Source organism: Benincasa hispida, chromosome 12 (genome assembly GCF_027475165.1).
Source record: "Benincasa hispida cultivar pf3 chromosome 12, pf3_genome.v1.1, whole genome shotgun sequence".
Classification (NCBI taxonomy): Eukaryota; Viridiplantae; Streptophyta; class Magnoliopsida; order Cucurbitales; family Cucurbitaceae; genus Benincasa; species Benincasa hispida.
Genome location: NC_143489.1, coordinates 55372430 through 55389780, shown reverse-complemented (window position 1 = coordinate 55389780; position 17351 = coordinate 55372430). Strand labels below are relative to the sequence as shown.

Genomic DNA, 17351 nt, shown 5'->3' with positions numbered 1-17351 from the left:
CCTTAAATTCTAATTTCTTTTTCTCTCCTAAATTTCAATTTTCTTTCAATTTCCAAAATCCTAATTCTGTTCCATTTTTATATATATATTTTTCCCTAGAAAATTAAATCCACAATTTTCCCCAAGAAAATTAATCCATTTTTTTCTTAAATTCAATTAAAATTCCAATTCCTTAAAAATATATTTTAAATTAACTATATTGCCTCCAAATTAAATTTTTAGACCCAATTTATCCAAAATAATGCCCAAATATTTTAAGATAATTTAATAAAAATTATCTGAAAAATTCAAGATGTTACAAATCATACGGGCTTTCCAGTAAACATAGTTTGTTCCATCTAGTGCTGGGGGACACATGGTAGATCCACCTACTATGATTCATTCCATTTGAAGGAATACAGATCGAATCACCAAAAGTAGGCAACCTGTTTTGCTACCAATTGAAATAAATGTTACTAACACACAACAAAATTTGTTATGCACAATGTTACAGTAATTCCAAGAACATCTTAAAGCACGAATAAAACACATAGTTTGGTAACTTAGTTTGGTGCAATATCATCTACATCTGGGAGGTAGTATGCCAAGGAAAGATAATTTCTTCTATAAAGTCAAAAAATTACAATTTTGTGTTTATCTATAAATAAATGGTAATTATACCGACACACAAATAGTTTATCCTCCTGAATGATCACTTAGGCTCCCCTAATTAAGTATGAGACCCTCTCAATGAAACTTAGACTTTTCCTAAGTGTGAAAATATTAGTGAATGATCTTTTAGGTTTCCCCTAAGTGTGAGACTCCCCTTAATGAACTTTAAACTATCCATTAAGTGTAAGACTCTCTCTCACAAAGAACTATCTTTCCACCTTCAAATGAAGGCCACTTCACTTGGAAAAAAAATTAAGCCCCCCAAGTATGAGAATTCCTTCTCAAAATACAGTAAAACGTGTCAATAAGATTAAGAATAATCGACAATGTCAAAAGCTACAAAATCTCATGGATTGACACACTTATGTTTTCGGTATAAACATAAACTAATGGCTCAAAATATTCAACATAGCCAACCGAAAAGTTGAACAATACAAAATATATATATGGGTAACTTTGAGGAGATCTTTAAGGAAAGAATAAATCATCTTTGCAAGGAAAGAAAAAAGCAAACCACAAAATCTGCAAAATCCCACTGTTCGCAACTCAGAAATCGATGTCGTTAATTCGACTCCAAACCAAAACAAAAACAAAATATTTGTAAATCATCGAAACCTACTTCTTATACTAACAAGTAGCATAAGCGACAAGTACGGATTCGAACTACAAAGATCCCAAAATTTAATCTTCTCTTAAGCAAATTTTGACTATGAAAAGTTGTAAAAATGGGATTTTCGTTGTGGATAAAATGGAAATATGCAAGAAATTAAAATGCATGGGATAAATGTAAATTAGGATTGATCTATCTAGATTCTAGAATCATTCAATACAATTTCTATCATTGATTTCTAAAACTTGAACATGCAACTGATTCATGTATGCACAACTACTTGCTCGATGTGATCTAACTAACCTCTACAAAGGCGGACAACTAGCAAGAATCTAATCGAGAAAGCGTCCTAATTATTAATTAAGGTCGAAAAGGTCATATCGTAACTAATCTGCATGCTTCTAAATTCTACTAGGTTCGATAGCGGCCATATAGAACTAAAAACACATGCATTATAATTTAGGATTCAATTGTGTTAATTAATTGTCAGGAAAGTCATGTTCAATTAATCAATTTTATCTTCGAACCTAGAAATTCATGCATCCTAGGAATAGCCATCAAATTCACAATTAATTCATGCTACTTAATTGATTTTTAGCTAGACAGTCAGGTAAGAACATGACTAACTAAAAATCGATTAGCCATGTACGATTATGCATGAACAATCAACCTCACAATCATGCTTTTAGAAATTATAATGGATTCGAAGAAGACACAAGTTCAACATATAATTTATTCAAGAACACATAATTCTCAAGAAATTAACAAAGAATTAAAACTCCAAAAACTAGATAGAAAATCGTTACCTCGAGTTATCCATAGATAAATTGAAGAGGAATATTCAATCCATCGTTTACAATCCAAAAGAAAATAAAAATATAACCTAAATATACAAAAAAGATAAAGGAGGAGGAAGAACTAGCAGCCACTCCTCGACCTCCATCAAATTTTGCATCCTCCTATTTTACCTAATTCCGAAAGAATACTTTTATACAATAGGCACAACGTTGCAATACTAGTAGGAGCATTGCAATGCTCTTGTGATCTAGCCCTCAAGTGTTGTAATGGCGTTGCAACATTACTTTGATGCTAGCTTTCCACAGGTGCGCATGCACAGATGCGTTAGAGTTCTGTTAATCTACGCAGTGTTGCAACGCTAAAGTAGCATTACGACGCTGCCCTGTATACGAGCTTACTGCCTTACAGTGTTTTGTTAGAGCGTTGAGCGAGGGTTGCGATGCTCCGATTAGAGGCATTCTGGTAATTTCTCCTCTTTTGATGTTTGGATGCTCAAAACACCTCCAAATTGCTTCAAATTAACACCGTTTTTCTCCAAATGCTTAGTTTTACCTCTTCAAAGCTCAATACCTACAGAATAGGATAATTAACATTAAAAATTCATTAATGAGCCTAAATTAAGCTAGGAATTATAACTCTTTTTGAGAGGTATCAAACACCCCGAACTTAATTCTTGCTCCTCCCGAGCAAGCTAAAACAAAATCTAGACATGAATCATGTGATGAAAATGAGTGACTCGAATCTCAAGGCTAAAGATAACAAACTCTTCACAAAGATAGGGTCATTCAAATGCGTGCGCTAAATGAAGAAATTTAAAACTAACTCTTTATCCCCTATGCGTGTGTGTGCGCTTAGCCACTCCTATTAATCACACCCCTAAGAAAGAGGAGTAACCTCCAAAAATATCATACAAACTTACTCTTACTCTACAACATGCTTGCCTTTTATTTAGCATATAACAGGCTTTTACTTTCCAAAATTAAAGTTTGGCAAAAACCTAAGCATGCATTACTAAGATGAACTTAAATTACTTAAAAACTATCACCTAGACCATTCGAGGTGACAACAAGCATATTAACCAAATAACCCAATCCTAAGAATTCAAATCCACAAATAAGACTGCTATGTGCTCAAAATATGCAAGGGAATAAAAATAAATAAATTTGGCCCAAAATCATGCATAAATTTTGTGAATCATAAACAGAGCAAATAGGAAGTTATCTAAAACCTATCATTGAAAGTTATTATCACAATACATACATCATAAAAATCATCTCAGTAGCTCAACCACAAAGTCCGAGCTCAGGTGTTCAAGGATTTTTTAGACATGCATATAAAACCACCACTCCCAACATAAAACGATACATTGTCCCAATGTATCTCTAACGAGTATTTTAAACTAACGAATATTAAAAATAAAAAAAGGAAGAAGAAGTAGACATTTTAAACTAACTAAATAACCAATATTCGTGGTTCTTTTTGGTATACAGTTATCTTGAAGCTATGAAAAATAATCCAGAAATGGATCAAAATGAAACGTTGGGACAATTTCTCAAGTCAAGGGACTATTCTGAAGTATTCCAAACTGCTTACCTTGTGAGATTTTCCCTTACCATTTTCTTTTCTCCTTATTATTTTAATTCTTTGGATAATGATGATTTTTACTCGACATCTTGAGTTTAGTAGTGATTTAATATGGTATTAGAATAAGAAATATTCTGTTTAGAACATCTCTAATATCATTTCTTCTCTAAAAATTTTCAATTAATAAATCTACGAGTGAGAGGAAAATGGTATATTATTTATATAATTAAATTTATCGATACTCAACATTTTAAGCTTTTAAGATTGATGGGATGATTTAATGGGATTATATTTCTGCAGTTTCCAATGTGTGGTTCCATTTGGTCGATCCCCATCGAAAAAGTTTTCAACTTTTCAGCTGTCTCTGTTTTTTCATATCTTCAGGATCATTATCTGCTTCAGGTGTTTTTCACATCACTTTTTTTCCATATCTGAGATTTTAAATATTATTTCTTTCATAATTTGCTTATTTTCCTTTATAGTTTTTTGGTCATCCACAATGGCTTACTGTCAAATGGAGTTCAGATTCTTATCTGAAGAAGGTGATCCTTGAAATCATTGTTAGAGGATTGATATTAATATTGAAATTTTCATTTAATCCATTAACTTAAGTTTTTCGGTCAATCTCCAAAATGAGCATAGTCATCCTGACGTGAAGTTTATTTATCGATTTCAAAGTTAGATGTTCGATTTCTCTACAACCGTACATGTATTGTCAAAAAAGGGGAAAAAACTTTCAATAAATTGGTGATTGATGTTGAGTTCGAACCCTTATAAAATGTTTATGTATTTTTTGATATTCCCTATTAATTATACAATTATTGATGTTTAAAACGTCAGTTACAGAAAACGCTTGAGAGTGAAGGATGTCAAATAAGAACTTGCTCTAAAATTAATTCCATCTCAACTACCAAAGAAGGTGTGAGTAATTAAAATTGCATTGATTCAATGAGTTTTAATAACTTGTAATTAACATTATAGAAAAAAAATTAAACATTTAATATAACGTTTTATCAGGATGCATTGTAAGCTACGGACTCCATTTTGAAGAAATATTTGATCAATGTGTGATAGCAACTGATGCCCCTGATGCTTTAAGAATATTAGGAAATCAAGCAACACCCGAAGAAGCAAGAGTACTTGGAGCTTTCCAATACGTTTATAGGTACATTTTCTATCTCTAATTCTTTGGATCCTAATTAATTTGTTTTTTATTCAACATTAGTTTGGATTTCATGGACTCTAATCCTATATTACACATCATTTGTTCCCATCTTAAAACTAATTGGCGATGAGAGGAGTAACTCACGTATATTATAAAGATCATAAACTCTTTCCAATTCTTTAATGTGAAATCTCGAACATATCCGTTCAAGATGGTGTCACTTTTGGTACACTTTTATGGATAGAGCTAAAGAGGGTAAAACAAGTTAAGATAATTTTTTTTTTTTTTGGTGGCCGAGTCTTTATACCATACTAGGTAGGAATAGTTTCAAATATAACAATGAAAAGAATATGTACATATAACAAAATTTAAATCCAACTCTCGGAATCTATCGTTGATAGACTATATTACTAAGAGGAGTCTATCGACAATAAAGTTTATCACTGATAGATTTTGCTATTAGAAATGTTGCATTCATTTAATTACTAGTCCTAAAAATGTTGCTCATTTTAATACCATTGTGTTTAGTCTCTAAGGGTCTGTTTGAATTTTCTAGATTTTTTTTTTTTTTTTTCAAAAGAGTCATTTTGATTTAAACTCTTTTATTAAAAATCGTTTAAAATACACTTTAAATTATTTCAATATCTTTTTTGAATGGTTGTCAAACACTTAAATTTTCTTCAAAATGACTTATTTTTAAAATTAAACACTTGAAAAGTTAAACAAAATACATCCAAATCCAATTGACTATGAGATAGAACCATGTTTATCTAATTAGTATTATGTGTAAGTTTCTTTAGAGGATAGTGCTTGTCCTAGCTACTTCCCACATTATTTCCATATTGAAATGATAGAAAAAAAAATTATCATAATTGCTGCTGTCATGTTTGAAAAGTAATTTTAAAATGGTTACAATGACTTTTATCGAATTTACAAATAACTTCAATTATTTAGAAGTCAATTTAAAGTTGATTATTTTTACTTTCTTAAATGTGATTTTCATATCATTAAAAGTTGAGTTTTAAGATATGTTTAGTTTAACTTTTGACGTGTTTAATTTTGAAAATAAGTCATTTTGAAAAAAATTAAAATGTATGACAACCACTCAAAATAACTTTTAGAAAACTTTCAAAGTACATTTTAAATAGTTTTTATAAAAATGGTTTAAATAAAAATAGGTTCTTTTAATATTTTTTTTCTTTTTAGGCAATCCAAACACGTCCTTTAGAAGCCATTTGGATTGCAGATGTTATTTCATGGGTATATATATTAAATATTTGGGATTTGAATGTCTGAGTTTTAAATGTGTTATAATTAATGTCTGCATTTGGATGTACAAGATAATTATTGTTCGGAAATTAAATATTTTTGTTTCATTCAATAATTTGTATATAGTAACTAAGAGTAAATAATTATTTAATTAAATACAAGAGTTGAATTAAATTTAACATTAATTAATCTATTGTTGTGTTAATTAATTATTTAATCAATAAAATAAAAACTAAATAAATACTTTTTAATTAAACATAATTATTAAAATTTATTAAATTAGAAAATAAATTAATTAGAATATTGATAATTAACAATAATAATTTATTAAATAGTTAAGATAGCATAAAATATTAATGGTAAAGATATTAGTTGAAATTTATTAAGTCTAAATAATATATTTATATTTAATAATTAAAATTAATAGTAATGAAACTTGATATTAAATTATTAATTAATTAAGCTATATCATCTCCCAGACATAAAAATCCACATTTTTGTAGGATATTAAAAAATCCATGTTAGATGGGTTTTAAAAGTTCACTAGATAATAATATTCTGAGTTTTAAAAAAGTAAAATTATGTAAAACAAATAAAGATATTAAATGTCTATCCAAAATTTATAGAAAAACCTGTGAAATAAACGAGGCCTTACTAATTTTAAAAACATGCTTCAAGGATTTTGACCAAATTTTAGTCTTTAATATGGATACCAAAAATGGTAATGAAATATGAATCTTTTGGTCATCTTGACTTCTTATTTTCTTGCTCTTTTTCTTTTTCTTCTCTATAGGTTAACAATTTTTTTTTTCTCTATATTGGCAGTGATATTTTCCTTCATCATGACACAAATTTCATGCCTGAAAACCTAGATGCATGGAGTGCATGGAACTTTCTTGGAAATAATATAAATAATAAAGCGTGTTTGACATATTGGTTCAATGTACTTCAGGTTATTATCTCTCGAAGTTCCACTTTGAAAATCTTTGATACATCAACCTAATATATCACAGATATTATTCTCTCTAAATTTATCCTAATTTTTATTTGCTTTTGGGATTAACCTAGAATCTTGGACAAAGGAGTCCTTTTTTTGTAACCATTAATCCAGACCAAGAGCCCAAACATGTCTTGTATAAGTCCTCAATTGGCCATCCAATTCCATCTCTTAGTGCATCAAAAGCCTTAAATGAGCTTGATAGCATTCAAGGGAAGAGACAAATTTGGTTTTGTGGAGCATATTTAGGTGAGATTTTTTGCTTCAAAATTCATTCATCTTCATCTTCATCTTCATTTTCTTCATTATTATCATTATTAATTATATATACATGTATGTCATACCTTCAAATCCTTTGAAGTCTTATTCTAGAAATGATGGTTATGCTTTTTCTTTAGGTCGTGGCTCCCATGAAGATGAGTTAAAGGTAATGAACGATGAATTTTATGGCCAAACAATAATTATTGGTTGCTAGTCTAGTCTGACCAGTAATCTAATCACATGGTGTCATGTGATAATTTTTTTTATGTAATATTTAAATTAAGTTTTGTAATGTAATGTAACATAAACATTATATTTGCAGGCTAGCACCATGGTAGCACAAAAAATATTAGGAAAAAGTTGTACTCTTTTGACTCAAAATCCAAATCATATGGTACTTTCTCTCGTAGAAATTGGAGCCCGTTATCTAGTCACTAGATTTTTTGCACGATATATATCCATCGGATCATTAAGGTAAGTTTAATATATGATATCATGCAATAATCATATATTTTTTTATGCACTTAAATATTATTCGTCTAATAATATCGTTGAAAAAAATATTTTAATGGGAGATTTTCAAAAGTAGAAAAATAAGGTAAATTATTTACACAAGAATAGCAAAATTTAATCTTTTTTTATAGAGACGGATAGATGTGTATCATTGTCTATTAGCGATAAAAACTGATAAAAGTCTATCCTTGATACTATCAGTGACAGAAACTAATACGAGTCTATCACTAATAAACGCCGATAGAAGTCTATCAATATCTATCAGTGATAGAAATTGATACAAGTCATAGAAATTGATACAAGTCTATAAATAGAGATTTATAGAAGTCTATCAGTATCTATCAGTGATAAAACCTGATAAAATTAATCATTGATATTATAGTGATAGAAACTGATACAATTCTATCACTAGTGTCTATAAGTGTTTTTTTTTTATTATTTTTGTAAATAATTGGACATTTTTTATATTCCTAAAAATTTTTCAATTTTAATTTGTTTGTTAGTTCTTTAATAAGAGAATTAATTACAATAGTGTTGTCCTCTTGTTGACAAGAACTAACTTTGCTTAATTATTATATAATAATACAGTATAATGGAGGAAGGTGGTACAATATTTACATTTAAAGGAATGGATAACAAATTCCTTCCAAATGTTGTTTTAAAAGTCCACAACCCCCAATTTTATTGGAAGGTATGAAATTCCAATTTCAGTTTGATGTATATTTAAATATATTTGAATTAGTTTAATTTGATAAAAGTAGGAATGAAAATATGATATATAAATGATGTTGATATTATTCCTCAATTTATATTATTTAATTTAAAATATAGTTAATAACTTCCCACCTTTAATGAGAATTTTCTTTTGGTATACAGATTATGACACGGGCTGATATAGGCCTCGCAGATGCATATATTAATAGAGATTTTTCTTTTGTTGACAAGGATGGAGGTCTTCTTAATCTTGTTCTGGTGATTTTTTCTTAGTCCCTAATTAAATAATAATATTACTCCTAGTATAAATCTATATAAATTTAGAGCCTGTTTGCGTTCTCTTAAGAAAAAAGCGTTTTAAAAAAACTCATTTTTATTTAAACACTATTGATCAAAACTATTTAACACTACAGGAATTCTGGCTTCTCCCGGCGCCATATATCATCGAGAGAGTGTGGAAAATTCATCGGGAGAGGATCTCCCGATTCATAAAAGGTCGTCGGGAGTTTGGTCGGGAGAAATCCGTCGGGAAAGGATCTCCCGGAGAACTTTTGAATGGCGTCGGGTGTTAGTGGGAACTCGGACACCTATGTGGCATCGGGAGTTAGGGGGAACTCTGGACGCTTAGTATACGGCGTCGGGAGTTCTTGGAACTCCCAACGGGCTACACCGCGTCTAGAGTTCCCCCTAACTCCCGACGCCTGAAAACGGCGTCCGGAGTTCCCTCTAACTCTCGATGCCACATAGGCGTCCGGAGTTCCCCCCTAACTCCCGACGCCGCATCAAGGGATCATATATTGATAAACAATTCAATTTTCTATATGGATAAAATTTAATATATCGTTTGTAATTTTTTAAAATTTGATCTGAAATTCCTTGAAATATATTATACCAAATAAAGATTCACATAAAAGAAAATGAAGTCCATTTTTTATAACAAGTAAAAAATTACAATATCCAAACGTTGTCCCAGCTCTAGAACACTTGTCCATTATATTCAGAAATACATAAAAAAAGTAAAATGAGAACAACATCTAGAACACTTGTCCATTATATTCAGAAATACATAAAAGAAGTAAAATGAAAATAACATCTGTTTTTTTCAATATTTAACAATGTGCCCACCAAATTGTCGCATATGTTTTTTTCAATATGCATTACATCAAATTTATGTCGTAACAATAGTCTGGACCAATATAAAAGTTGGAAAAAAAATACTTTTTTTAGTCCATTTTAGAATTCGCTTTCTTTTTTTGTCTTGCTTCGATGGATGTTTGCTAAGCACAGAAAAGTTTAGCGTATTTATTTGTTGTAATATCTCTTCTCCATTCATTACGATTGGTGGAGGACTACATTCAATTTTTCCATCATGTTGTCTACTTCGACGCCAACTATGATTCTCCGGAAGATAACATCGATGTCCCATAAATGATATTTTCCCTCTTATCCTGAAGGATGAGTTATCTTCTTTTCATATTGGACATGCTTGATAACCTTTTGTACTCCACTCAGATAAGTCACCGTACGCAGGGAAGTCATTAATCGTCCATAATAAGTTAGCATATAGTTGAAAAACTCACCAACAACAGAATCATAAGTTCGCACACCAATTGTCCACAACTCTTTCAGCTCTTCAATCAACGGTTGCAAGTAAACATCAATTTCCTTTCCAGGAGATTTTGGACCAAGTATGAGCAAAGACATGAAGAAGTTTGTTTCCTTCATGCATTTCCAAGGGGGAAAATTATAAGGAATTATCACCACAGGCCACATACTATAAGAAGTGCTCATATTTTCAAATGGATTGAAGCCATCTGAAGCTAATCCCAAACGAACATTTCGAGGATCTAAAGCGAAATGAGGGAATTCACGATCAAAATGTTTCCACCCCTCTGCATCAGCTGGATGTCGTAATACATCATACGTTTCAACTCGCTTATCTTTATGCCATCTCATGTCAGAAGTACCTTTTTTTTATGCAAACAATCGTTTTATTCTCGGTATCAATGGAAATGACGCAATACCTTATGTGGTATTTTTTTACCCTTGCCATTATTAACTTTGTACCGAGACTCACCACAAACAGGGCATTGTTGCAAATCTGCAAACTGTTTCCAATACAATATACAATCATATTTGCACGCATGAATAGACTCATAACCTAGGCCTAAATCACGCAATTTTCGCTTGGCTTCATAAAAGGAAGTAGGTATAGAGGTGCCAGCTGGAAACGCTGCTTTTAACAATTCCAGCAACATGTCAAACGATTTGTTACTCCAGTTGTTCAGAACTTTGATATGCATCAACTTCACTAAAAAGTTTAAGGACGAAAATTGCGAACACCCAGGGTATAATAATTACGTGCTTCGGTCATTAAATCCTCGAATAAGTTCATGGTATCTCTTTCTTGACCATTAAAAGACATTTCATTCTCAATCCTTCCTTCATTTGCATTTTCATTTTCAATTGGAACTTGTAAATCGTTTATAAGATTCAACATCTCATTTTTTTCGACAGCATTACTCTCTATACTATCTACTTCAACATCCTCTATTGAATGACTTGTATGACTTCTAGATAAGTTTACTGGCTCTCTATGATATACCCATTCACAATATGAGGGAGATATTTCATATGTTAATAGATGCTGTTCCACGATATCTATCTTTTCCCAAATTGAATTCATACAATTCTGGCATGGACATCTTATTCGTCCGGAATCATTTACATGAAACCTTGCCATATCTAAAAACTGTGATACTTCTTCTCTATACTCCACTGATAACTTATTCTTTAGTTTAATCCATTCTTTATTCATCCTTAAAAATAAATATTTTCTGACCAACTTGTAATCCAAAACAATAACCTGGATTAGAGGACAAAGTACAAAGTATTATTAAACATTGAGTTCCATAATTTTCATTTCTTAAGGCAAAATAAACACGTAGGTCCCTAGACCGCTTAAATTGTCTTAACAGCTTTCAATGTTTTATTTAGTACGTCTCCAAGCTTTCAATTTTGTGTCTAATATAGGCCTTTCATCTATTTAACATCTTCTAAAATTTACAAGCCTATTGGACACAAATTTTAAAGTTCAATTTTCTATTAGACACAAAATTTAATTTTATGTCTAGTAGATTCTTTAAACTTTTTTAAAATATTAAATGCGTTAAGTACAATATTTTTTTCTAAATTAAGTAATCCATAACCTTAAGAATTAAAAGTAACATCAACAATCCATAATTCATAATTCACATTAGATTACCAACATGCTAGAAATTAAACATTAGCAACATTAATTAGCAACATTAGTAACATGCTAAAAATTAAACATTACCAACATTACCAACATTACCAACATGCTAGAAATTAAAAACAATGGCTTAAATTAAGATACAAAATAAGAGAAAATAAATGAAATGGATGTGCATGAACTTTGATGAAAGCTTGAAAATAAACAACAAATTTGCAAGCAATGAAGGAGGGCGACGGCGGACGGCGGATGACGGCGCGAAAGGGGAAGGGCAGGCGTGAAGAGGAGCAGGGGCGTGAAGGGAGAAGAAGGAAAATGGGGCGGCAAAAAATCGATTAGGGTTTTTGTTTAAAGAAAAGATTCTTTCGGTGCACGAGAGAAAGCCAGACCCCTTTCCCGACGCCGCCCGGGAGACCGTCAGGAGTTCTCTGGGAACTCTCGACGCCGCTTTAATACATCGAGAGTTCCCGGCCCGATGATCCTTTACTTTGCCGGGAGAGACCGTCTCTCCTGACGACCTAACTCCTGACGCCTTAAAACGGCGTCGGGAATTCCCGTTTTTCTTGTAGTGTAAAATATACTTTAAAACTTGTTTTGAGTGGTTGTTAAACACTTCAATTTTTTTTAAATAATTTATTTTTAAAATAAATACTTAAAAATGTATTCTAAATATACTCTTAATACTAATTTCATCTTTGTGCAGATTCTCATAGCCAATAGAGATGCAAACTCTTCCATCGCAAAAGTAAACAAGAAAAGGTATATATATAACCAACCATCTCCATTAGCCTTTATAGGCTAAGAACTTTTGAACTTTATTTATTTCAAAAAAATACTTTTATATTTTTATAAATATTTCAAAACTATTCCTAGAATAAAAATTCGTCAGAATATTTTCAACAAAAATTGAGATCCTATGACTCTTTGGACCACCTTTATTAGAAATTCTAGGTTCCAATCAAAATTCTAATATAATTCTACTGAATTATTAATTGCAATTTTTAAGAGAGTTTAGAATTTTTTTTTTTTTCTCCAACAAGAATATAGCTCAACTGACATAGTATTCATACTATCAACTCGTATCAATTAATCGAATTTGTTGAATAAGTAGTATTTATTTCTCAGATAAATTATGATATTTATCAAGTAAAATTATCTGTATGATACGTAATCCATGATCATGTTTGCGAAAACGTAAAAAATCAAAGTATCTTGGCCCTATCGCATGAGTTAATCTGAAAGTAGGTAGATTGATTATAAAAATTTTGATAAATTATTGACTCATCTGGTATCTAAATATATAATTCATTTACAAATTTACTCGATCGAAAATTTATAGTCTTAAAAAAAAATTATAGATCCAATGTTACATTCAGTAAAGATTTATGATACATGTATAGGGTGTACTCAATGTATCCGTGGTTTGAGGTTTAATTACAATATCTTTCTATAAAAAAATGATTTTTTTTTGTTTAATTTACCCACATTTTTATTAAACCCACGAAACATATTAAATTAATTTTTCAGGGGATGGTGGACACCTCCATTATTCACAGCTAGTATTTCATATGCAAAGTATTTCTTTCAACATACTTTAAGACAAAACACTCTTACTCAGGCTCGAAGGAACATCTCTCGTCATTATGATCTGGTATTACAAAAAGTTTCCATTTAATCTTTTATGTTTTAATATAATATTTAATAATCGTTTTTTTTTATAGTAATTTGACGGATTGTTTGAGAATGATCGATCATTCTTATAAAACTACTTGTCATAGATGTCTAAAATACCGATTATTTCTTAACCATAGTATAGGAAGAGGCATTGTTTTTGTCTATTTGGTAGGACTGACTAATTTAATTATTTTAATGAATAATATATATTTTTGTTTGGCATTAAATCGACCCATTGTTGATCGTGTCTTTTTTTATGTGAATATGTAAATAGACCACTAATGGCAACCTTATTTTTTTTTTGTCCATGTTCAACTCATATGTTCCACGATCGTTAAAGTATGTTTTAAGATTGTTGATTATATATCTAATAGTATTTTGTCTACATCATGTGTCAATAGTTACATGTAGAAAATTGTAAAATATTCTTATATTTATTTAATTCAATTATAAATGAGTGTTAAAAGTGTAGGAAAGTGTGTAGATGAATGGTGGAACAAAAAGTTAAGCAAAAACAAAAACAAAAACAAAAACAAACAAATAAATAAATAAACTCATAAATTATGCACACCTTATTAGATTAAGACTGGATCTCTACACTCCAAACACAAACTTTATAAACCAAATCGACTCAATTCTGCACGTGAAATACAAGTAATTATTATTAACTCTCAACTCTTTGCACCTCAAACATAGATAATTATTATCAATTCAATTCAACTCACTTTTGCACGCCAAACGCACCCTTAATATATATGTTATTTTAGTATATCAACAACTAATTTTTCACTAAGCAAGTAAATTGAAAATTTTGAACAATAAAGACTAAATTTAAAAAATATACATACGAGTTTTTTAGTTGATTGCTTTCCTTCTCTCTTTTCTTTTGGTATTTTCTATTTATTAAAGCTATTATGTATTCACTAGGCTAGCTTATGGAAATTATTAAAAAAAACCAAACCTATTTAAATGTTGTTATTTCACATTATTTTTCTTCCTTTGGCTGACATAAGGATTTGAATTGGTCATTGTGTTTAGAGCAATGAACTCTTTTCTCTATTCTTGGATGATACAATGACATACTCATGCGCTATCTTTAAGGTTTGTACACTAATCAATACTATATTATATTTAAACATTTCATAATGGGTATTAAAAGGACCATTTTTTTACTATTTGTTGTTTTCTTTACTATATTTATTTAATTTATTTAATAGGGTGAAGATGAAGATTTGAGGGTTGCACAACTTAGAAAAATTTATCATCTTATAGAAAAGGTAATTATTTAAGCTACAAAAATATATTAATTTCCAATTACCATAATTCTTTCATTTTCTCACTAAGTTCTTGTACTTTTTTTTCTTTTTATATTATTAATTTCTAGGCAAGAATTAATAAGAACCATCATGTCCTAGAAATAGGGTGTGGCTGGGGAAGCCTTGCTATTGAAGTTGTCAAAAAAACTGGATGTCATTATACTGCCATTACTTTATCTGAAGAACAATTAAAATATGCTGAGAAGAAAGTCAGAGATCTTAGTCTTCAGGTATAAATTATATAATCGACCTCCCTCCCTCTCTACAACCATTAATTTTCAAATATATTGTCAAAATTATTTGTGTTGCCTCACCAAAAGAAACCATACATAAACTCAATATAAAAGCTTAAGAAAAGAGTCGTATAATATGTTTGTATGTATGTATAGGAAATTTTTTATGTAAAAGAAATCCCTAAATCTTCGTTAAAATAAAATAAAGATAAATGAAAAGAAAAAAATAGACATCGAGAAGAATATAAAGACAAGCTTTCTTTAATACCCCTTTTTCTTAATCATACAGAATAATTTTCTCTTTCGACCCCAATTACAATGGCACTTTCTTAAAACTTTTGACTATTCATACATTTTTTTCTACTCCCAAATTAGAGAATACAAAAAAAATTTGAATTAGAGATAGCATAGTAAGCTTAAGTCAACAAAATTCAACAAAAAAAAAAAAAGTGTATTTAATTTATAGACAATATATGACTCTAATTAACCCTTCATTTCGGTCAAATATATGATTATTGGTTTCAGGATCACATCGAGTTTTATCTTTGTGACTATCGACAATTGCCAAGTACTAACAAATATCATAGAATTATATCATGGTGAGTTGAATTAAACGAGAAGTCATCTATTAAGCAAAGTTTATGACATTAAACTAGCCAGTTTAATATTAATTCTTTTTGTTCTTTGTTTATCATATTCAGTGGGATGCTGGAATCTGTTGGACATGAATTTATGGAAGATTTTTTTTGTTCATGTGAATCAGCATTAGTAGAGAATGGTATTCTCGTTGTACAGGTTAGAAAAATTTTGAATGCTAATCCAAGCCTAATAAAGTAGATAAAGCTCGATATTTATAATTACGATCCCAATGATCGATGATTTAATAAAGCTCTAATTAAAATTTCTGGTTCTTATTAGTTTATATCGATACCGGATGACCGTTACGATGAGCATCGACTAAGTTCAGATTTTATGAGGGAATATATATTTCCAGGAGGATGTCTTCCATCGTTAAGTAGGGTAACAACTGCCATGGTTAGAGCATCCAGATTTTGGTAAGTGTTGATGAATATGATTAATTTGTTAGAAGATTAATGGTAATTCCCCTATAAAAAATAAAAATACTTAGTGAAATGTCTTATTTTGCAGTGTGGAACACTTGGAAAATATTGGTATCCATTACTATCAGACATTGATGTGTTGGAAAAAGAATTTTCTACTGAATAAGAGGTATAGATATGAAGCCATGTTATAGAGCATGGATTGGTTTAAATTGAAAGGCATTTGAGTTTTTTTTTTATTTTGTTCCATCAAGATACTTGAACTTGGTTTTGACGAAAGTTTCATACGAACTTGGGAATACTATTTTGATTATTGTGCTGCTGGTTTTAAATCTCGCACTGTTGGAGATTATCAGGTATTATTCTTCTTTCCCTCAAAACAATTATTTTATAAACATAGTACAAAGAATTGGATATATTAGATTAATACTTAAAATAAGAAGGAAAAAAAGAAAAGAAAAGAAAAGAAAATTATACCCAATTATTTATTTTGTTGAAGTATGCAATTTATTGATTTAGTTTGTGGGAGAAAATGAGTAACTTATTTATAAATATAATACTGGTAGATGTCTATCAGTATCTATCATTATCTATCACGGATAGACAATAACATTAAAATCTATCCGATTATATATTAAAACTCTAAAAGACAATAACATTAAAATCTATCCGATTATATATTAAAACTCTAAAGCTAGCACTATGATTCTGATGTTTTATTGCAGATTGTGTTTACAAGGCCGGGTAATGTTGCAACATTCAACAATCCATATCAAGGAATACCTTCAGCATAATGACACTTTTTACTTCTGCAATTTCTTTTCTTTTACACATTATAAACCTTTCCATTGGAGAATTATATATTTTTACCACTCATCCTCATCCACACAATAAATTTTAGAGGCAAACTTCTAACTTGTATCTTTTCATACGCATATAAGACTTCTTTAAATGCAGGAACTAATATATATTTTGGAGAGAAATGTTGAAATCAAATACGAATAGAAATTTTTATTGAATATGAGAGTGATTTTTCTTCTTCCCGTCTATATTTTTTTACTATTTTCTCATGATTTTTGGACGATAATAATTTTATTTGGATTATTTTGAGGTAATTTTAAAGGGAGTCAATTACTCATTAATTTCTATTTAATAGATATTGAGTTGAGAATTTAAGACTAGATAATTATTACCAAAAAATATCTCGTGAACTATAATTGCTAGTTCATAGATATTGAGTTGGGAATTTAAG

At 29.9% G+C, this 17351-nt stretch overlaps 2 protein-coding genes across 2 annotated transcripts; both read left to right on the top strand.

The window, feature by feature from the left end:
- The first annotated feature begins 2325 nt into the window (after nt 1–2325).
- Nucleotides 2326–9134, top strand: LOC120067536 (uncharacterized). The gene is made up of 12 exons (XM_090308378.1): nt 2326–2364; nt 3944–4045; nt 4126–4185; nt 4490–4562; nt 4661–4808; nt 6903–7029; nt 7146–7323; nt 7473–7501; nt 7658–7809; nt 8437–8539; nt 8725–8820; nt 8976–9134. Exons 1-12 carry the CDS (start codon nt 2326–2328, stop codon nt 9132–9134), a joined length of 1266 nt encoding a protein of 421 aa, XP_090164504.1.
- A 2903-nt stretch (nt 9135–12037) lies between these two features.
- Nucleotides 12038–16999, top strand: LOC120092651 (uncharacterized). Its single transcript, XM_090308377.1, has 11 exons — nt 12038–12138; nt 13343–13466; nt 14528–14590; nt 14707–14766; nt 14874–15035; nt 15564–15637; nt 15740–15833; nt 15957–16093; nt 16188–16268; nt 16350–16455; nt 16825–16999. Exons 1-11 carry the CDS (start codon nt 12038–12040, stop codon nt 16891–16893), a joined length of 1071 nt encoding a protein of 356 aa, XP_090164503.1. The 3' UTR covers nt 16894–16999.
- The last annotated feature ends 352 nt before the right edge of the window (nt 17000–17351 follow it).

What these genes read in the sequence shown, in the direction of transcription:
- LOC120067536 (XM_090308378.1), top strand. Translation starts at nt 2,326, where the DNA reads ATGGCGTTGCAACATTACTTTGATGCTAGCTTTCCACAG. An exon ending in GTTTTGTGGAGCATATTTAG is followed by an intron (nt 7,324 to 7,472) that starts GTGAGATTTTTT and finishes CTTTTTCTTTAG; the next exon opens with GTCGTGGCTCCCATGAAGAT. An exon ending in ACCCCCAATTTTATTGGAAG is followed by an intron (nt 8,540 to 8,724) that starts GTATGAAATTCC and finishes TTTGGTATACAG; the next exon opens with ATTATGACACGGGCTGATAT.
- LOC120092651 (XM_090308377.1), top strand. Translation starts at nt 12,038, where the DNA reads ATGAAGGAGGGCGACGGCGGACGGCGGATGACGGCGCGAAAGGGGAAG. An exon ending in ACTCATGCGCTATCTTTAAG is followed by an intron (nt 14,591 to 14,706) that starts GTTTGTACACTA and finishes TTTATTTAATAG; the next exon opens with GGTGAAGATGAAGATTTGAG. An exon ending in ATGGTATTCTCGTTGTACAG is followed by an intron (nt 15,834 to 15,956) that starts GTTAGAAAAATT and finishes GGTTCTTATTAG; the next exon opens with TTTATATCGATACCGGATGA.